General features: G+C 42.2%; 1 protein-coding gene across 2 annotated transcripts in view; it reads right to left on the reverse strand.

Moving 5' to 3' along the window:
- Nucleotides 1-19,386: 19,386 nt before the first annotated feature.
- Nucleotides 19,387-23,345, reverse strand: part of RNF180 (ring finger protein 180) — a 79,703-nt gene continuing 75,744 nt past the window's right edge. Inside the window, exon 7 of one of the 2 annotated variants that reach the window (XM_056325315.1) lies at nt 19,387-22,624. In XM_056325315.1, coding sequence (XP_056181290.1) covers nt 22,425-22,624 — 200 coding nt within the window. In that variant the 3' untranslated portion in view covers nt 19,387-22,424. Of the gene's footprint in view, nt 22,628-23,345 lie in introns of both variants that reach the window. The other variant, XM_056325314.1, reaches the window with a different exon arrangement.

The following is a 23,345-nucleotide window of genomic DNA, read 5'->3' on the forward strand; positions in this document are numbered from 1 at the left end:
TAATGCTTTTGCAGCCTTACAATTCAAAGTAATTTTGAAATAAGCATTTAAATGTGTACATTTACAGAACTGTCATATATGAGAATGTGACCATTTATTTCTCTCAGAGACTTTTTTTTGTGGTCATCTTGTAGTCATCCAGTTTACTGGGACTTTGAATAATGCAAATAAAGCTATATAATACACAAAATACTAAATATTAGGACATTAGTCTATGGGAACATTATCAGAGTGCAGCTCAGAAAAGGCAGGAAAGATCTGTGGCAGCTTCTGGGTACCCAGCCCTGTAAGTCCACAGAGCTGCTACTTTATGAATATGGTAATGATTTGTCAAATACAAGCTGCTTCACAGATTATTCACAGTTGATCCTTTTGGGATGATCACTCCTGCAGGCATGTAGAGATGGGTTTCTGAAAGGACATGGAAATGGAGGAGGTAGAAAGACTCCTAAGGATGTTAAATCCTGTTTTAAAATTCTAGTCCCCTTTTAGGGAAGTGTATTTAACACTCAGAGGCTTTGGATTTAGTATATGAGGCTTTCAAGGGACAAAAGCCTTTCTGATAAAGTCCCCATTTTACCCTCACAAATTATTTTTCCAGTATTTAGGTCTATAGATACATCCTGACACTGTCACCATCAATCTTCTTTTCTTGCTTAGCCTTTCATAAACGTCTTGTATACATCCATAAACGTCTGGAGAGAGAGAAGATTGCATCACTCTATCTCCTCTAGGCACCAGTGACAGAAATTTTGTTGTACTGGCTTTTCCATGGTTACAGAAGTTGCAATTAATTTAAAATAACTTCAATATGACAAAGAAGGCTTTAAAAGCAGCTAAGACCATATTGTTACTGGAAGACCCCCTTCAGTTCTTATATAACTGAGATTAAGGTGGGATATATGTATTTTAAATATTGAATTAGTTGGGCAGGTCTGAAAAATCCCACCTAAGATTTTATTCTTTACAGCCATGAATACAGCCCTTTAAGGTGGTTTTAGGTTCTTCTCAGTGATGCTTGAATAGAACACTATTTACTTATGAGAAGGGACAGATAACTGAGCTAAGGAATTTTTTTTAGATGACTACAATACTAACTTAAAGGCCTACTCTTTGAAGAGACTTTTGCCATCAATTCATGAAACTTACAGGCTGAAATATATTCTTCTACCAATAAGCTATGGCCCTGTCCCAAATTTGAAATGCAGAAGCAAAAACCCCCCAAATGGAATTTACTTACAGGCAGTTTAAGACAGTGAGTACAAATCCTTTTAGTAGTTCAGAAAGCAGTTCTCCTTTAGTCAAAGACATACAAAACACTCCAGAAATGAAGCATTATTCTTTGTCATCCATGTTCTTGCACTTAAATGAACAGTTCATGGCGTGTTCTAATGCTGGCTATCTTGCATCTTGTTCAATGTTTCCCACACCCAAAAGACTGTGAATAAACGACTCTATTTTATTTGTATCATATGTCTCAGCTTGTGAACTTGATTTGATGGCTCTTTCTAAGAAAATTCATTGCTTCATAGAGAGGAAATGCAGAATATGGTGTACAGTTTTTAAACTGACTGTAAAGAGGGACAGAGAAGTCAGTAGTAGATGCAATACCAAATATCTTTTAATATGTTCCAAAATAGGATAGGGAAGTCTATCAGACTGTTGTGGTTTAACATGGCAAGCAGCTAAACACCACACAGCCACTCACTCACCCTACACCCACTGCAATGGGATGAGTGAGAGAACTGGGGAAAAAACCTAAAATTCATGGGTTGAGATAAAGGCAGTTTAACAGGACAGAAAATGAAGGGAAAATATGAATAATTATAATAATGGTAAAAATTATTATAATGAATAATTATTATAATGGTAAAAAAATTTAGAATATACAAAAAAATGGATGCACAGTGCAATTGCTCATCACCTGCTGACTGAAGCCTAGGCAGTTCCTGAGCAGCAGCCCTCTGTCAGCTTTCCCCCCCAGTCTATATGCTGAGCATGACGTCATATGGTATGGAATACCCCTTTGGTCAGTTGGGGTCAGCAGTCCCATCTGTGTGCCCTCCCAGCTTCTTGTGCCCACTTGCTGGCAGGCGGTGTGAGAAGAGAAAAGGCCTTTACTCTGTGAAAGCACCAATCAGCAGTAACATAAGCGTGTTAACAACATTATTCTCATCCTAAATCTAAAACACAGCACTACCAGCTACTAGGAAGAAAGTCAACCCTGTACTATCTGAAACCAGGACACTGACATTCTGGGATAAGCACCTGTTACACATGGACTTTCGATTCTAAAGAACGGTGTGAAAAGTGAAGACAGTTGAAACCATTTTCATAGATCTAAATTAGATAAGCCAGACAAAGGATCACAAGCTTCTATGAGTGGTGCCAAAACCCAGAAAAAAGTCTGTCTCAAAGCATCCACATTAGCTAAGATGTTCTATTTGTAATTTTGCCAAAGCAATTTATAACCCTATATCTGTAAAGGCTTCAAAAATTCTGCTGGGAGTAGATCGTTTTGTTTTGAGAAAGTATGAAGGAAATCAGGTCAAAGCCACAGAACAAAACCTAGAAATACTATTAGCATTTCACAATGGAGAGCTTGCGATAATGCAATGATGATCTAATTTCTAATGAAAGTAGATGTCTAGAAGTTCAGTGAGAAACAGAAGCTCCTCATTTTTCTTCTAAATCTTTTTCTTTAACTATCCTCCCTTAGGTTCACTGGCTATGCCTCTTGATCTCTGTACAGCTGTGTGAATTGCTTTATACCTATTTTTTCTGTCCTTGAAAAGCCAATGAAAAAAATGTAACCTTTTTTCTGTTGAACCTACTCCTAGAACAAGCACCCTTTGATGGATAATAAAAGTGGCCTAATTGATGTCTTCCTTATCTTTCCCAATTGATCCTGCTGCAGCTGGCATGTTGGGTGCAGGAAAGAGTCATTCTATTCACAGCCTGTCCACAGCTAATACAGCCCCCACATTACTTTAAACCAGAACAGTGGGCTGAGGATTTCTAATGGACTTCCTGATACATGCATACAGGTCAAGCCAAGTTATTCGCCCTCTCTGAATCCCATACTAGCTCCCTAGCATTGTATTTAAACTCTTTTTCCTCACACTGAAAATTAAAATTAAATTAGTTTTTCATGATTATCCCTCTCTCCTTGTCATACTATTCAAACTTCCTGATGACTTTTTTCTGTTAGAATAATTGATCATCATATGCACTTTGCATAATACATATATGTACTGTCCTCAGTCTGTGGATCAGAAGGAGTTTTTTGAAAGTTCCTGGGCACTAGGTGCTTGCGTGCACCCTATGCATTAGACTTGACCCATACGTAGAGCTCTAGTGCACTTGCTGCACGGTGTGTTAAAGGTATTTCTGAAGGAACAGATAGGAGGTATAGGACTACTGTTACGGTCTTCTTTCAAGCTATGGATTTGAGGGCCAAAGTCTTAAAACAGCACTGTGTGTAACCAGCATGTCAGAAATATCTAGCAAAAAGCAGTAGCAGTTAGGTTGAAGCTTGACTTTTAGCTTCAACTCATCTGTGTGAGATCAAAAGTAGAGTTCTGGTAATGAATAGTTCATCCTACAAAACCCTGAACAAACAGTAATTCCACAATCATGGTCTTGTGTCACCCATGAAGTTTGTATTATTTATCTAAATTATAGGTTATAATAAAAACCTGAGGTTTAAAGTGTTTGTTAAATATACCAGAGGTACCATACAAACAGATCAATATTTAAGTTAAATGAAAAATAGTTAATGCAATTATTTTTATTCTTTTTTGTATTACTTTATTATAACATATTTTGAATTTGCCACAAGCCTTCAAAGAAAACACAGTAAAAAATACCAGTAAATGCAGTGCCTGCTATAGAAGGAAGGATTTGTCACACTTCCCAGAAGACGAACACTCATAAGAACTTGGAATGGTGAGAGGAGGTTTTGCACATGCTCCCTATGGCTCTCAGCAAGGACTGCAGCAACTCTGACTGACAGAATGTGATAAACAGCATCAAGGCTAATACAGAACCTAAAAACTGCATCTTCTATAAACTGGTAATGTCAAACACCAATTTCTTAATGAACACTCAGCATAATTATATTGTGTTACTTTGTTTCTTCTTTCCCTTAAAGTTGAACAGTTTCATTGTTATAAACATTTATTCAAAATATAGCCTGAACATTTTTTGCGTTCATCCATTATCTGACAAGGGAAATGTATTTTATTTTTTTTTAAAGGTTTTTTAAAACTAGAGAGCAAATGTTCAGATAGTTAGTAATTGACTTATTCTGGTGGTTTTATTAAACAATTTTCTCCTATTCTTGAAGAAAATTTTGATTAATTTTGAAGTCCACTACTTGAAAGTGGTAGCATGAATAAATTTGTTTATAATATTATGTAAGAAATATATTTAGCAATATAAAAATAAATGAGAAATCTACTGGTTTCCAATATAAAAATAACCAGTATGATTGTAATAATGCTTATGTAGGTTACAGTGATGATGGCAGGAGGATGCTTAGACAGCTGGTATAAATTGACATAGAAAGGGAAAATGTTTATTTCAAGAGGTCATAGATCATAGAATGGTTTGGGTTGGAAGGGACCTTAAAGAGCAACTACTTCCAACCTTCCTGCCTTGTTCCCAGCCTTGTGTGAGGAGATCCAACAGAACAGAGATTCTCAAGAGCTGCTGAGCCGCTGCCAGGGGTGGGGAGCAGACTGAAGGGCAAAGGAGGTGTAGGCCCGCTGCTGTAGGCAGCAATGGCTGGAGTTCCAGAGCTACCAGAGCAGGATGGGCACCAGCAGCACCTCCCCACAGGAATAACCCAGGAGGGCACTTGGCTCTCCAGCTGCGGCTGCCCTGTCTCCTTCATGCCCAGGCTCTGGGCAGACAGAGCTTTGATTCCAGGGTGCAGGGCCAGTCCCACTCTGGCTGATACCCCTTCCCACCACCCTCCCTGCCCCGGGCTGGGGAACAAGCTGGCTTTCCACCCCTTGCAAGTGCTGCACCCCTCTGTGCAGACCAAGTTCACTGGCCCAATGCAGGGGCACCTGGGGTGAGCAGGGCTTCATTCCTGGGGCTGTCCTGCTCTCTGGGAGCTGGGACATGTGCTGGCCCAAAGCATGGAGGTCTTTTGGGCACAGCCCTGGGGGACAGGGTTTGGAGCTCCAAGCCCTGTCCTCTGACACCTGCTGGGACAGCTAGGAAGCCTGTAGGTACTTGTGTGTGTGGTGACCACAGGCTGCTGCCAATTCCTGCTGGACCAGGCAGGGCAGACCTGGGGAATGTCTGTGCCAGGTTCTCCAGCCCTGCTTGTGCTGGGTCTGCAGGTACCTTTCCTACAGGCTGCACTGGAGGAGGGCTGAATGGGGGATGGGTAGAAGGCAGTGGTAGGCCCAGTGCAGGGAAGGAGGGAAGATCTGCCCTGTCCCCAGTGACTCAGGCCATGAGGCCTCCAAGGTGACACATATTCCAACAGTCTGACTGCCAGCAGCCCTCACCCCTGATGCTCAGGCCCCCTCTGTGGTGTCAGCACACCCTTCCCCACACCACTGCTCAGGCTCTCGATCTGGTCATTCATATGGAAGAACAACGGGATCAGACTCTTCTGCATGTTCTTCTTAATCTGTCTCCTGCTGTCCCTCACCACCACACTGATCACATCTCTACAGAGGATTATGGAGAGCTGCTGCACCTGGCTGGAGTTCTGGTGGGAAGGAGGATGGGAGGACTTCAGCAAAAAGCTGCTCCCTGCCCAATGGTGAGCAGGGTCATTAGTGTGGCTGATGGGAAGGGAGGTGCTCCAGGGTCAGCTCTGGGTGCTGGAGCTGTAGGCCACACCTGCAGCCATGGCTGAATGACCTCAGGCCTCCAATGGGCCACACAAGAGGAGCGAGGAGGGGAGCAGCCCTGCTGGAGGACTGGGCCCAGTGGCAGCTGTCTTTGCCCAGTGCCCATTGGTGGGGCAAAGGCTCCCATAGCATCCGTACAGCATCAAAGAGATGCAGGGGCTCTTCAGAGAGTTTCAGAGCAATGGGGCTGGCCTCATGCCTCTTCAGAACCCGCAACACATTCCTGAAGACAGCCAGGCCCTTCAACTTGGTGTCAGTGGTGGCATACTGTAGGGTTTGCATGACATCTGGCAGCAGGACCTGCATTTGTCCTGCCTGTATGAAACACAGTTTCATTTGTTGTGAAGTGGTGAAAAACCACCTGGACCTGCATTAAATTGACCATGCTCTGCCCATCATCCTGCAAAGTGACAAGGCCTCTGAGCATCAGTGAGAGCATTACAGCACTGCAGATACAGACTGCTTTTTCAACAGGGAAGCCGCAGCCACTGTGTCATGCCAGGACCAGCCTCGACAGAACCAGGCTGTGGGCAGCCCTGGCCCTTCCTGTCCTTATCACTTGGGATGCCCGGGGACCCTGCCCGAGGAGGCAGGAGGGGGCCAAGGTGGTGTTCCCCATGGGGCAGGGAGGACCATGGTGGCAGGGCTCTGGCTTGGCCAGCTTTGGCTGCTGCAGGCCTGACCGACCCACTGGGGCTGGGGAGCCCGGTGGGATGGGGATGGAGGGCCATGGTCCTCATGGATTCCCTGCAGTTTTTCCATGGGCCTGGCAGCCAGAGAGCCTGTGGGCCCCTCCCCTCACAGGGAAGAAGCTCTCGGGGATGTCAGGGCCAGTACTTGTCCCAGGCTGGAGAGGTATTCAACAAGCTCCTGCACACTTCCCTGGGGTGATGGTCAGTCAGCAGGAGAAGGAGTGAGTCCAGGCTGTACCTGGCTGGCTCTGTGTGGATGCACTTCACATTTTTGTGGATGTATGCCATGATCTTTGGCACCTGGAGGGGACACAGGTGAGTATGGTGCTGCCACTGGAGTACAGCCATTTCCCCAGCAGCCACTGAAACTGCTGCCCTTCCCATGCATCTCTGCTGCCTTGAAATGGCTTCAGGTTCCCAAAACAGCTGTGTTAGGGAGAGAAGGAGGAACAACGCCTGGCAGGGCTCACGGGCAGGGCAATCCAGCCACAGTGCACCTACATCCGTCAGCCAGGAGGCAAGGTCTCTTGTGGCCATGGCCATTATGGCCATTTGCCTGTCATACATGTTGTGTGCTGTCAAGGCCTCAGTGGCCACAAGGATGATCTCTGTCCTCTGAGAATGCTGGATGCTCTCCAAACACCTATGAGAGGAAGGAAGGGAGGAGAGACATGTCATGCCAAGAGCCGCGATGGCAGTATGAGCAGCTCTGGCAAGAGATGCCTGGCAGTGCTGGCAGCAGGGACCGCAGAAAAGCTGGAAGCAGAGACTGCAGTCTCTGCAGGGCAGAGGATGAGAACAGAGGGTCCCCAGGGTGAGAAAGGAAGGTTGGATAATGTGCACTGTTGTTTGCCCTACAAAGAACCAGGGCTTGCTGGTGGCCAGGAGGGCATTAACTGTTGCTGGGACACTGGATTCCCACCCTTGGATAGTCCCTTCTCAAGGACAACAGGAACCCTCTTCCCAAGGACAGTGAGTCCATGGCAGCCCTACTGATTCTGGGTCCCCTTGCTCACACAAACCTCCTGCTGATGCCATGGACAAGAGTCCCAGCAAGGCAGGAGCTCCTGGTCATGGACTCATCAAGTCATGTCACTGCTGTCGAGTGAAGAAAGCAACCAGGTGCTCTTAGAATCCCATCTTGGTTGGAGCTCTGGATGCTCTGGATTCTCCTCTGGCAGTGTCTCACCTACATGGAGGGGCAACACTGAAGAGTCAGTAGGACACAGCATCTTTGCCAGCAAGCTTCCCAAATGGTGAAAAGAGCTTTACAGTCCGCATGGCTAAGGAGGGCGGCTGTGCTGGGACTGGCTCGCAGCCCTGGCATTTGAGCACTGCTATACCCCCTGCCCACAGGACCCCTGCTGCCAGCGTGCTGAGGAAGCGGGATCCCAGCATCGAGCCACTTGCTTGCTGGCCCCAACCCTGCCCAGCCCTGGGGGTGCTCATCACTCACTGGTCTGCTGTGACTGGTCTGTTGCTACTTCACAGGGCTCTGGTAAAGAGCTGCTCTCCTGGGGAGCCCCCTCTTCCCATGTCACCCCGGGGTGGCTGGGGGCTCTCTCTCTCATCCTGTAAAGTAGGGGAAAGCACGAGGAGGAGGTGAGGGCAGCTTAATGGCAACACCTCAGTGCTGTGGGGCTGCCAGGGGCATCAGTGAAAGACATCGACTGTGCTCAGCTTCTTCTTAATCTGTCTCTTGCTGTCCCTCACCACCACACTGAAAGACACAGGACTGTGCTCCATGCTCCTGCCCTGTCCAGTCACTGTCTCATCAGACACTGCAGGGCATGGCCACGCTAGCTAAGTATCACATTGTGGAGTGTCACAGAGGGAGGTCACAAAGGGCTCTCTGCACTATAACCCACTGCCCGGGCTGGGAGGGGCAGGGCATCCACTGCTATGTGGACCTGTAGGTGTAATTGTACCTGTTTCAGGATCTCTGTAACCTTATCCTTGGTTGTGTTTGTAAATAATGGTGGGACACCTTACATCCTGCCTAGGCTGATGGGACCTAGCACAGCCTTCACCCATGCCAGCCCATGTTACTCCATGAAAGGGAAGATTAAGCACAATGGCTTTGCTGAAGACCTCTCCAAGGTGAGCTATGCTGCTCTGCTCTCTCATGTCAGCAGCTGAAGCTCAGCTGCTCTCCTCAGGGCAGAAGGTTTCCAGCACCTGCTGCAGCTGCTGTTAATGCACACTTCCCTGCACCAGCAGCAAAACCCAAAAACTCATAAGTCTCCTGACTTTCCTGTTGTTAACAGCAGAAGAGGGGAGGCTCTGTCGACACCTGTGGTCCCTTGCTTTCCAAAACTAACAGCTTTGGTGGGGTGACGTTCATTGGCACTAATGGGAATCTCCCGCCTCCCTCTCCAAAAATTGGCCTCCTTGCAGAGGAACAGAAGTTGCCCTTCTTCCAATGGCTCCATGCCTCTCACACCACTCCTACGGCCAGCCAGCTCAACTAGCACAGCCCGCCTGGACACTCAGCGAGAATCAACACTTACCTTTTGTACCCAGCAAGCTCCCTGCCTCTCCTACAGATGCCAGGTCCCGCTGCCTTCCCCCTGGTGGAACTGGACATCTACAAAAACAGGTCTCCCATGTACACAATGGGAACCAGAAGTAGACTTGGAGGCAACAAAACAGTGAAGCTGGGGCTGGCAAACTGCTGCCTGGGAAAGGTAAGGCAGCCTGCCCACCTCTCCTCTGCTTTGAAACAACCAGCCCTTAAGCATCTCCCCCTTCCAATGGGGCTTCTAAGAACTTAAGACCACCTCACTGGAGTGACATATTGCAGGGCAGCAAGGCCTGCTGCCTTGCCTTGGTCCAAAGCTAAGCAAAGGGAGTCCAGAGAAAACAGCTTTGCCTCCCCACTAGCTCAGCCATTCCATGCTGATATGTGCTCACACACCACAAGCTCTTCAGGAGGACACACCACCACAGAAGGGATAAGCAGACTCAAGAGCAGACCTTTCTCATGTTCTGGGGATCAGCTAGGAGGGCAGGGGCATCTAGCAAAGTCTGTCTGGAACTAGAAGGGCTCTGGACTTTGAACAAGATGTAGTTCCAGCTCATCTTTAGCCACGAGCTTGCCCTGCCAGATAGATCAGGTATGTCACTCCATTGTGTCTCAAACACAAGATCATTGCTTTAAGTGGCACTCTAAAAACACTTGAGGGATGTATTTCACCTGCCCTTAAACCTTTTTGTCTTGTCTTTACATTCCTCCCCAAAAAGGGAAGAAATGCCAGTGAGTAACAGCATCACACCATTAGAAATGTCCTGATAACACAACAAGGTTGCCAACAAGTGTGCCACTGGGACAGGGGAAGTTAGCCACAAGTGCCCAGGCATGCACACAGCAATGCACAACAAAGGGCAAATGCACACAAATCAGCTCGTTATGCCAGATAGCCTTCACTGAAGACAAGTCTATTTGAGAACAGAGCACGATGGTCACCCTTTTTGCTTCTTACTTCTCCCCTTCCAGATGACACTGATCAAGCCCCAGGCACCTCCTCCCACTTTTGGACTCTGGCATTCCCTCTCTACAGCTCCTCTAACATGTCCAATGTGAGTCCAATAAAACAACATAACCCCAAAGATCTTGTCTGTTCCCCTTTAGCTTTGGGGAGAGAAGGTATGCATAAGTGAGGACAATCAGCTCCTTCCATGTCATGTCTGTGCCTCAGCCAGAACATTGCAAGATGACGATGAGGCAGAGCACCAAGATGCACAGTGTAAACAAGGCAGAGAGTTCCAACAGCACCGTTTCACTTGACTGGAGATAAACACTGCCCCATGAAAGCAGTCCAGCCTTTCCCTACACCTCTCACCCCATGGCTGAGCATCCCACAGGCACAGGCTTCCTCCCAAGGACACAGCCCATCTCAGAATCCACTTTTGAGTGCATGTGGGTGGCAGCTCTCCAGGGTGCAGCCAGAAACACAGCCGCTCTGCGTGACCTCTTCCCATGGGCTGGGCTTCAGTACCACAGGCAAGTCCCCAAAACACCAGCAGTTAAGGGGAAAGAATAATCAGTTCCAATCTGAAAAGGCAAGAATCAGAGAATTAAGGAATAGAGCTTTAAGATCATGGAGTCCAACTGCAAACCTAAGAAAACCAGGTCCACCACCAAACCATGTCCCTAAGTGCCCCGTCTACATGTCTTTCAAATACCTCCATGCATGGTGACTCAACCACTTTCCTGGGCAGCCTGTTCCAATTCTCGATAACCCTTTAAGTGAAGACATTTTCCCTAATATTTCCTGATATCCAACCTAAACCTCTCCTGGAACTACTTGAGGCCATTTCCTCTCATCCTATCACCTGCTATGAACACTTCCAGGGATGGGGCATCTGCAGCTTCTCTGGGCAACCTCTCCCAGTGTCTCACCACCTTCACAGTAGATTTTCTTCTTAGTATCTAATGTAAGCCTATCCTCTTTCAGTTTAAAACTGTTGCTCCTTGTCCTATCCCACTACATTCCCTGATAAAGAGTCTCTCCCAATCTTTCCTGTAGGCCCACTTTTAAGTACTGGAAGGCTGCTATAAAGTCTCCCTGGAGCCTTCTCCAGGCTGAACAACACCAGCTCTCTCAGCCTTTCCTCATAGGAGAGGTGCTCCAGCCCTCTGATCATCTTCATGGTCCTCCTCTGGACTTGCTCCAACAGGTCTGTGTCTTTGCTGTGCTGAGGACTGCAGAGCTGGACACAGACAACACTCCAGGTGGGGTCTCACCAGGGTGGAGTAGGGGGGTAGAACCACCTCCCTTGACCCGCTGGCCGTGCTTCTTTTGATGCAGCCTTGGATACACTTGGCTTTTTTGGGCTGTGAGCACACATTGCTGGCTCACATCCAGCTTTTTATCCACCAGTATCCCCAAGTCCTTCTCTGCAGGGCTGCTTTCAGTCCACTGATCACCACAATATTTTTCTTTAGGACTATTTAAAATCTAAAAGAGAAGTATCTCCAGAGTTTTAATCAGGTTTTTATTTTGATATACTGTGGTTTTAATACACTTAGTAATTATACTTTCCCCTATATATAACAACATATAAAAAAACCCAGTAAGCACATTCAAATCTACTATTTTATTAATTAATTATTAAGAAGTTTTAAATAGAAAGCGGTTCTAGCAGAATTTAACTTTTATTTAATTTTTATGGGACCTCACAGAAAGGTACTGAAAGTAGCCTCATCACGCTGTTGCTGCTTTTAGAACATTGGGATGTTGGTGGCTGTTTTTTTTTAAAGTACAAACAAAAAAAGTTTGTACTAGAAAAGTTGTTTTCTAGGAGCTGGATTAATGAAGAATCATGATTAAAAAGGGTTCAAAGTATCAACATACTCAAATCTTCAAGCCAGGCATTTACCAAGGGAACTGAAATTCGAAATAGGACTTCGACAGAATTCCGAGAAGATCAGATGCAGAATGGGATTCACCATAGTCATATGGTGACTGGGGGAATCAGCCCCTAAAACATGAAAGGCATATCTGAGACTTACATTTCCCTCTTTTCCCCTTCTCCCATATACCCCCAACTAAAGTATGTAACTTAGAAGATTACATTTCTATGACACAGGAACATAGAAACTCCATCTTCTGCACTTAATAAGGTATTTAAATTCAGATAGACTCATAGAATCATTTAGGTTGGAAAAGACCTTTAAGATCATTGAGTCCAACCATAATCCAGTATCTTTCTGGACAGTACATTGCTGCTGCCCCCGCCTCACATGCCTACACAATCACCTAGTACTTGGGGCGTTTGCTGTGGACAAGGGAAGTGTTGGTTCTAGGAGGGTAAATTTAAACCCTTTTCCCAGAAATGCTCTTGGCCTCGACACTGTAGAAAAATATTACCATGATCAGTGACAAGCACACAGATCATTACACATAACAGAAGCTGCTATTCTAAGGGGAGTCAGGTGTCCAGGACCTTGGGAGAATATAGGCCTGATTTATTTGGAGAGCTGCAGCCACTTAATTTCCACTTTTTGAACAGTCCCCTAGAGCCTGTTCTGGCAGTGCAAGGGCAGTGTGCAGTGTCATTTGACCATGGTCCCTGCCATCTGTATGATTCCTAGTGCCAAGCCGCACTGCACACAGCCAGCTCCGCTGGCTCTGGTCCATGTGAGGATTCCTGCACCAAAAGCGGAGTAGAGCACAGCAATTTCAGCTGCAGTATGGCTGTTGCAGCAGCACAGCAAAAGGACTAGTGAGAGACTGGATTTGCCCATAACAGTAGGTTAAAAACTAGAGGCTGATAGACAACTTTCACTGCTGAGTCAGGACTTCATCCTTACCTGTTTGGAAGGTTCTCTTTACTACAGCTTGTCCTTTTTTCCTTCAAGTCCTTGATTTTAGGTACACCATGATTTGGTTACTGTGCAGTGGTTGGACTCACTGCTTTATTTTTCAGGAAGAAACATAAATGAATTACAGTTGTTGCATTTGAAGATTTTTATAAAATATGATACCATTCATTATGTTTTAAATAATTTGTTACCCTGCTTTTGAAATCCACCCATTATTAATGACTAAAAAGTGAGTAATTTCATTTAAAAAAAAAATCTAATATTCACCATATATCACAATTGCACTGTTTTTCTAATGTATTGCTGAATTACACTTAGAGTGCTTTTCGAAAAGACAGCTCAACAGTTTTTATGAGCACTCTTTCGTACAACAGAAGTTGTCTGACTGCTATGATCACATTGCTGGTCCCTGGTGATGCTGACAATGGGAAGTCTTCCTTACTCTTAGATTTGTGCAATAACTACTGGCTTGCTTAACTTCTTGTTAAAAAGCTTAGACATGTTCTTGTGAGTAAAAACTCCATTAAAATGTTTAATAAATCACACTGTGATTTATATTTTGTTCCCTGAAGCAATCTGCAATCTGCACTATTTAAAGGTTTAGATATTTTCTCCTTTTCCTGCTGAGGGTACTTAGCTAAGCAGTACATGGAGGCTAGTGGGAATCTTTCAGAAATCTCCTGACCAAGGGGTCAAGACAAATCCTGAAAAACTTTTAACTTCTGTAAAGCAGTACATGCTAAACACTAAACCAGCTTTTTTTTTTTTTTCTTTTTAAGTCAGTAAAGAATTTAGTTCATATCTACACAAGCCACGTATGTATAATGTGGCTGTCCTTTGATTTAAATTATGATAGTAATGATAATTTAGTTACTGTTGTTAAAATACGTGTTAACCTGTTGGATTAACACTGTAATACTTGCATTTAAATATCATCTTGTGCTTGTAAAAATCCCTTTCACTTGACAAGCTCTCAGTGCTTTGCACATTGAGCATTGTTGCTACTAGACTCTGCATGGAAAATGGAAGTTCTGAAGAACTTGTTTTTAGAGATTAAAAATAATGAGAATTTGACCTGTAAATCACCCTGAAAATAAGGCACATTATGAATTATAGATACGAAAAGAGAGGGCCATCTCAAGTTATGCTGTTGTTATCATTATACTGTATTCCTGTCTTAAGCAGAATTACAGAAAAATACCGGTACATCTTGGTAATCTAATGCCATTATGTCATTTTTTGTACTTTAGAATTTAAGTCACAGTCTAGATGACAAATAAAAATGAGTTTGGGAGCCTTAACTCCCAGATGAGTATAATACAAAACTATCAGACAAATTGTAGGTCATGCAATTGCTGTTCATATAAAAATGCACTATGTGCACTGGAAAAATCTGTGACCACACAGCCAGTTATTGACTTCTATGCTCATTTATTTCAGATGTCTTTAAAAAGATAAAAAGTGGGGTCCAGTTCTTTAAATGAAACCAGATAGGGCTATAAATTGCCTGTAACATTAACTTTGTGCAAACATTCTCTTCTTGATAAGAAAATTAGCATATTCTTACTCCCCTGAAGTCTAATTCAAATTATTTTAGAACTAGTTTAACTTCTGACAGCTGAAATGCATACATTAGCTAGCTAGAACCATCTGCAAGAGAAACATGTTCTTACCTCATATGTTTTTAATTGGAACATGCTGTCTTTCAGGCACCATCAGATGCCATGCTATGAGTGCTAGTGAATTCTGGAATCATGTACATCCCCAAGGATTTATAATCTGCATGGGTTAAGGACAAGCTTTCGTGAATTTCTGTTATTTTCACACTTTGATTGTAAGTCTAAGCAATATTTCTCGGGTAGCAACCTGATTATATAAAGTTAATACCCCCAAACTAGGGATTGTTTTAGGGAGATTGGGATTACATAGGATTCTTTAAAGTACTATTTTTCACTTTGCATTGAACAGGATGGCCATCTAGATTTTTGTCAATATCTGACATCCTTTATTTTGTTCAGGTGATGAGTGGATGTACATCAGATATCCCTTCTGCTCAGTCTGAATTTCATTCTCTGGCTCAGAAACAGTGGAGTACATTGCATGATTAGCATTACAATACTTTTTGTAAATGACAGGGTAAAAATGATTTTAAATAATTAAATTTTAATGCTTGTATCAGTATCAAATGATTTACCATGATCTTTTTATTGGTGGCATTTGCTTTTTCTGCTTCATCATCTTGTTTGAGGATAAAAGATTACATATGGAGTATATTTTAAGTGATTGCCTGATTACATTTTAATGCCTTACCAGAAATGTAGAAATATTTCAACTGAATGTTGAAACTGGTTGATGGAAAATGAAATGGATTATTATTAAGTTAAAATGATATCTAGTGAAAAGCCAGAATATAATTACTGCATTTTCTCATCTTGCAAACCAAACTGCAAATTTAAATAAGCCACCAATAATACACTATCATAGTTTATGTATCATTTGTATAACGTCAATCTAGAAATCATGGGAACAGTTTTATTTCACCTGTAAAGTAGTATTGAGATGTCAAGGGCATGAAGCTGAAAGAGTCTTTCCAAATCGATAAAGTAGAATGGACATTAAAAAATGTGGTTGGTTGAGAAGGCAGCATTGTTGATGGGTGCCAGAGGCGTATCTAGTTAGGATATGCTGTAGTACTGAAGTCTAGAACATTTTTCAAACTCAAAAACTACTTAGTTAAATTCATATGGGATACTGACTGCTGCTCAATATTAAAGGAAGTGCTAACAGGTATATTTGAAATTTCAAACAATCCTGTAGGGTCTTTTTCAGTAGTAACATTTTTCATTTCTCTTGAGCAATCCTGAATGAAGGAGCATGCTTTCCCACCCAAGGATGAATGTGTGAAGGTCTTATGCCTCTGAGAGCCCTTAGGAAACCAGGTCCAGGCAGGCTGAGCCAGGACCTCCAGGGCTTTCATTTTCACAGATATGATGAACAAATAGGTTCATAAGCTACTCTTCTGTTCTTGTTCTTATTTCCTATCAGCCTCAAATGAAGCTGAGGGAATAGTCAGCTGTTTTCTAGGCAGTGGGCAGTAGACTAGCTTTGTGCTGTTTTAACACCAACCTTCCTTTTTCTAGGCCAGGCTGAAAGGGATCCAGTACTTGTCACTGCTACCCAGTGCAGCTATCCACTACCTCCCTGGCGGTGGCAGCTTTGCTGTCTTTTGCTCATCTGCTACTTTACACCTTCATGGCTGGTTCCTTCCAAGAACCAACCATGCTCTATCTCCTGGAATACTTTATAGAGAACTTCTATACAGGGACCTTGAAGTCACTTTGAAGTGATCTTGGTGTTTTGTTTATATTTAATGCTACAAAGTGTTCTGTGCACTTCTCTGGCAGGGTATAGATTTTCCTTCCATGTAGGTTTGCCACAATTTTCATTAAAGGCTACAAAATAAATTAGGTCACTGATTCAGAATTTCGGGGGTAGGGTGGGGTGGGGTGTATGTCAAGCCTCAGCACATCAACTGATTGAAATGGAAGAGCAGCCCCAAAGGGCAAAAAGTGATGAAAAATAATAGCACATCATCTTGTCTGCTTTGGGTAGAGTTCAGCAGTCACAGGTCAAGCAAAAGACCTTAAGAAGACTGGCAATATTTGGGAATGTTTTAGTGAAGAAGAAAAGGAAAATCAATGTCTGCCATCAGATGCCCTGGGTAACTTCCAAGGAGTTGCACGGGACACTTGTGCATTAGAGGACAAAATTTGATCCTGAAATGCCCATGGAGACTGTGTATCTGAGTATGTGGAGTGCCCTGCATTCAGAGGGCAAGGAAAGCCATTTGGTCTCCTACGTAACTCTGTACTGCTGAGAGCCTTTCCTTGCGAAACAAGACCTAGTGCTTTTTGTTTTAGAGTGTCAATCTGCTGACTTGCCCACAAGCATTCCTCAGATCAGATTTGTCAGTTTATTCAGCACATTTTCTCCAGATCTGTCTGTAACAAAGTAATGGAATTACAACATGGAATTACACATACCTTCAGTCTTTCAGGAACATTATTTTTTTAAAAAAGAAGAAATCACTCTGTAAAAATGTAGTCAACCAAACAGTGATATGTCCTAAATTACACACTACATTTTATGGTTAAACTTCCACAGCATAAGACTGGAAAGTACTTTCAAATAGGATAACATTTTAATGCTTTACTGGAAATGTAGAAATATTTCAGCTGAAGAAAATGTTTGATGGAAAATGAAATAGATTATTATTAAGTTATTTTTAATTTGACTTATTTTTAACTAAGTTATTTTATTAAGTTAATTTTGACAGTGTGTATTTTTCAGGGTTACATCACAGCAACAAAGAAATCCTAACATGTCTAAGACACTGGAGGTTTAGTTTACTTTCCATCATAGGGTAATCAAGCGTAAGTAAATATGAAATTTGAACGTGCTTGTGCCACAAGAAATTCTGAAAACTAATTTCAGAAATTTGATCAGAATATGTTCTACAGCAATGGAAAAAGACTGTAAGACAAAAATCCAGTTGCAGATATGTATGAGAAAGTAGGTATTTACAATGACGGCTCCAGTTGATTGTGCTGGGATCTGGATCACTGCTGAAATCCACCATAAAGAGGTGTATTTAAGGTTTATCAGGCTTTGGCTCCCAGCATGAGAAATCCTGAAGAACCTGTTTTGGAGAAAGGTGATTTTCAGTTCTGCATCAGGTGCCTTTAGAAGGAAGGCCAAACTGAGGCAATGTACTGCCTTGTGTTATTAAGGGAAACCATGATGTTCTACTTGGAATTTTCTGATTTATTTGCCCATTACTGAAGGATCCACTTTTTCTGTTTCCAGCCTGGTTAAGTCTTCTGTGATGACTGCACAGAATCACTCATAAGAGAGATACTCCAGTCCTTTAATCATCTTGGTGGCCCTTTGCTGGACTTTCTTTAGTAGCTCTGCATCTTTGTTGTACAGAGGAGTCCAGAACTGGACATAGCACTCCAAGTGCTGCCTCAACAGTGCTGAGTAGACTGGAAGGAACATCTCCCTTGACCTGCTGGTCCCACTCTGCCTAATGCATCCCAGAATACCAGTAGCTGTCTTAAAGCAAGGGTGCACTGCTGGCTCATATTCAGCTTGGTGCCCATCAGGTTCTTTTCTACAGTCCTGCTTTCCAGCTGGGTGACTTGCAGCACATACTGGGGCATCCATTTCTAGAGCCTGTCCAGGTCCCATTGGATGGCAACATGAGCCTCTGATGTATCAGCCACTCCTTCCAGTTTTGTCTTCGGCAAGTTGCTGAGAGTATCCTCTGCTCCATCATCCACATCTTTAATGGAGATGATGTACATGACAGGACCCATTTTTGACCCCTGGGGTACATCACTAGTGACTTGCCTCCAGGCAGACTCTCTGCCACTGACTAAAACCCTCTGAGCTTAGCTATTCAGTTTTAAATCCACCTCGCTGTCTGCTATTACTGTCTTAGCACTTTTTGATAAATAAAGAGTATCTCTAAGGTTGCTCCACATCTAGCCCAGAGCAATCCAGAGTATTTTGCCTCCTTTCTCCTAGCATCCTCCTGGGTGTGGGTCTAAACACCAGCAGAATGCTCCCAGTGTCCTACCTTCACCTTTTCCATCTGCCTGTGACTCCCATTGTACAGACCTGGAATTCCCCAGAAGGGACTGGGCATCCTCTGTTATGAAGTGGTCAGGATTGCCAAGGACAACAGATGATTAAAATATATCCACAAAAGCCACACTACACACCATCGAGACAATTACTTGTCACATGATAGCTACAATAGCTACCTTCCTCCTAGAAGCTCATGTTATCAGCACTTCTTTTCTCTAAAAATGACAAAAGAAACCTAGCTTCTTCACCATCCTTTTCCATCCAATATCAGTAACTGTGCTAATGCTGTTGTTAACGTACAGCAAATATTTCAGGTGTGTATGCAGGGTACTGGTAAAAGCTTAACTTAGATCTCAGTTTCTGTGGTCAGGTACACAGCTGTGAAACAATCCACTGTGCTTCACAGCAGCTACTCCCTGTGCAGCTACTGCTTGGGATTTTTTTTTTTTTAATTGTGTGAGAGAAGCAAGATGACTGGGCCTTGGGCAGGTAGGAGAGCTACAAACATACCCACTGCTAGGCAAGAAAGTTCTGAGTGTGCACAAAACCCCTTTGCCTGTCACAGCCAAGCTTAGCCTTTTCCTGGGCTTCTGTTGCCTGCAACAGTTAATCGGTACTGACGAACGGCACCAGCACCAGCACTTCATTATCAGAATGTGTTAAGATCCCGACCTTGCCCCAAGACTTCTGATAAAAGCTGACCATTTCCTGGCAAGTACTGAAACAAATAAAAGGCTGCTAGTATGAGAAGAGTTAATCACAGTAGTAAAAAAGTCAACAGACCCTAGCTGTACCCCAAGCAGAAACAGAATAGATAGGATAATAAACAAGACACTGATTGAAAAAAATATTAAAATTTAATTCCACCAAGCAAAATCTAGTGAAATGACTGTAAAATATTACAAACAACTCAAACTTTATTGCAAACATTTTAATACTATTGTAGATAAGAAAGACAAGCTTGCAGAACAGGATCAATTTAACCACAGAATTGCTTATAAAGAACCTGCTCTTGCTCCCACATATATCAACTGTATTTTACAGACAGGCTTGAAGGAAAACCAAATTTGGGCATTTGAATTGTTATTGTATTTTTACAAAAGTATGTATCTCAAAAAAAGCAATAAAGGAAAAAAAAATACCTCCACTCTATGCCTTTTAAGTGTTTCCCTATGAAGGATGTCTCTCAGAGCTGCAACAGTCTTCATTATGTACATTTATAATCTTTTAAAACTAATTGTCCCCTGGAATTAATAACAACCAATACAAAATTAAACAATATAGCCCAAGAAACAGTTTATTGTTTAGGCCTTGATAAAAGGCAGTTACATAGTTAGAAATACTGTACAAAATTGTCACTTCTACTAGATTTAGGAAAATGCAGCCATCCTCAGTCATCAATTCTTGCTGTAAATGTACAAAAAGGGCCAATATTACATCGGATTTTTTTACTCTCCTTTGTTGTCTTTTTCAGAATAAAACCATGGTAACATGCTATTAAAAATTATGTAAGTAACTTTTTCTTATATTATTAGTTAGTACCTATACTACATTTCTTATGTTTCCATATATTTTGGAATATTTACTCAAGGATATTGCTTTATCAGATATCCTGGTTAAATAATTTTAAATTACATTACTACTGGAACTTCAGACTATGTCAGCTAAGTTAAAGTCATTTTTCATGACATCTTTTTATTTCAGTATTTTCTGAGATCAAAAGGTAGAAGCAATTTTGGCTTAACAAGTGCATCAGTCCCTTTCTTTGCTGAGACGGAGCAGTAAATTAATAAGATTAGAGAGAAAGTCAAAAATTGCAGTTAGAATCCCAGTCCTCACACAGATGTGAAAAACGTTTTGAATAATTGATAATATTTGAGGACACAAACCTACACATTTGCATGTAGCAAGACATGAGCCTATGACCTAAAACCCCTAATAAAGAGGGAAATTCACCAAGTGCTTTACTACAGTGTTAAAGCTTTTAAAACATTATACCTAATGCCACCAGTAATAGAGGCAATCACTTTTAGGTAGAGACAAAGTAACTAGGTGTACTGTAATTACAGAAAATGCATTTCTGTCACAACCATGAAACTGTGGTGATGGTGAATTTCAATTATTATACCTTCTTAGATTTGTATATATTAAAAAAGATGGCAAAAGTTACTTAGTCCAATTAGTGTAGCTAGACTTGTACATTTTAATTTTGCACATATATTCTCAAAGAGATAATTTTATGCAGCCTGTAAGAAAACTAAATATTAGTAGCCAATATACTGCTCTTTTTCAGATTAAGTGAAAGTTTCTGGTGCTGATCCCTTTATAGCCTACAAAAGACTGACCATGCTGGCTCAGCTTCAGTAAATAACTGTAAGCACATGCTTAATAAAACTCCTGAATTCCTTCTATTTCATCACATTTGGCAGATGGTACCTTCCACAACACATTTCTCCTTGTTCTCTGCTAGAACAGGGGAGTACACCACCTACTGAAAAACCACAGGTCTCCCACACAAATCCTGATACCAGAGGGACTACATACATACACTCAAATGCTTTTCTAGATGAAACCACAGCGTACTTGGCAGGTTCATGCCCTTAGAAATAAAAACTTCCTTATACCTTCCTGAAAAATAAGCCCCTGAACTACTTTGTACCATTCTTCAGCACCTGATTCTCACAATAGTTTCTAATACTCTTTTATAACATAATAGATGCTCTTTCACTTTCATTTGAAAATACTGTGTAAAGCAGCAAGTATGGAGTGATTGCTGAACTGGCTGCAGTTTGCTATTTACTCAGCAATCTATATACAGAATAACTATAAAGTGCTTTAGGATTGTTTCACATGAAAGGTGCAAATCAACATGTGAGGTCCCTGGAGACATAGTCCTGGTGAGCCCACACTTGAGAGTATCCTCAAATTGTTACAGCAATTTAATAAAGATACTGATTTCTTACACTGAAGAATGCTTCTTTCTCCAGTATTTAGTGGGCTTAGTGTCTCGTGGCACCAGAGGCAGCAGGCCCGCTGCTTGCCTTTCATTAGGTGTCTTGCTGGATCCAGACAGACTCATCTGGATGGGTAAAAAAAGGTACGGTGCTAGTCTGGGAATCCGCACAAAAATAGTCCCTTTAATGTGCAGAACTTGGGGTTGTTAGTTGATTCTTTATGATTGCCATTTGCTGAAAATATGAACTGTCAGCACACTGCAGTATTTCTCTTTTTGGTTAACAGGGTCAAAATTTCAGGCACTGAATACAGCACATCTCCAAAGTAGAATGCTGACAGGTCGATCAATTGTCAAAATTTTCCAGGATTTGGATTATACCACTGAAATAGCTCTCGCAAATGTCTATATAATGCATTGTGCAGCACTGCACTGCTTACAATCTCCTGTTCCCAAAAGATCTGACTATAAATGGGAAGCATCTTTACTGCTTTTATGTATGAGGAATTGAAGCGCCAATGAGTGAGTGAAGTGTGTTAACATAAGAGTCAAACCCCACAATGACTCTATGGATCATATTCTGTTGTAGTACATAGAACTCCCCTAAGAACAAGTACGATTCCATATTTCTACAGAGTAACTATTTCATACATTGGGGTAAATCCTGTTCCCACGAAAACCAAGGCAAAACTCCCACTGAATGAAGCATAATCTGGATTCACATTGTATGTGGAACCAAACCCAGGTACTTTGTCATACGTAGCAAAAGTATCAGACAGCCTCACAGCATTCTGGATGAAGTCTATTACAATTCTGAATGATAAAAATGCAATATCAAACAAACATTTTGCCTTATTCAGTTTTTTCTATTCACATTATTGTAGCTCGTGACTGCTGTTTTCCTTAACTGTGGTTACTACAGACTAAAAAGGGAAAAAGAAATAACAAAGAAAGCAGAACACAATAAATCCTATTACCCAGTTGACAGAGTAAATGTAGATTATCACCATGTCCATATCAAAACGCCATCCACGGCTATCATCCTCAAAGTCCATGTAGTCCATTCTGTGAGCAGCATGTGGGAAATGCCTCCTTGTTACAGTATTGGAGTGTCTTTGAAAACCTGCTGAAAAACAGATGAGGGATAAAAACCTTTATCAATGCAACAAAACTGAGTGGAAAAAAAAAAGAAAAAAATTCTTCCCCAAGTTATTTACATGACAAATGGAAGCAGGAAATCTCACACCTCACTACAGGTTTCCTCACTTTGTGGGACAAGCAGGTCTCTGTGGATTTGATTTTTAAAAATTTAAAAAGTAACTCTGTATTCCATGTCTGGAAAATAATACATTTGTTTGTTTGGATTTGGCACACTCTACTATAGTAAAGTAACACTAACTGCCTAGTTATCCAGGCCTACGGACACTTCTCATGCCTTCTTTTACTGAATTTGATTCAGTGATCTAGAAGTGAAAGGCTCTGTATATATACAGATATATAATATGTATATTATACTGTAGTTAATGTCTTGTGTAATTAATCTCTGGATTCCTCAGGTCTACTTATCTGAATTCTTCAGCAATCGAGACACACCCATATGTGTACACACATAGTTCAACAGCTCAAACACATTTGAACTCCTGTTTCTAGTATTTGATTTTTTTTTTTAAAACACTCTTCTAAATAAATCCTACTTTCTTTAGTATTATGTATTAGTATTTAGTATATGATATATATCAGGTTAAAATTAATTTTTTAAATTATTGTTTGTATGATGGCAGTACCTTTAAAATATACAAGCAGATAGAAACACAGCCTTTTGAGTGGAAGTAGAAATACTGCAA

This window comes from Falco biarmicus, chromosome Z, assembly GCF_023638135.1.
Source record: "Falco biarmicus isolate bFalBia1 chromosome Z, bFalBia1.pri, whole genome shotgun sequence".
Lineage (NCBI taxonomy): Eukaryota > Metazoa > Chordata > Aves > Falconiformes > Falconidae > Falco > Falco biarmicus.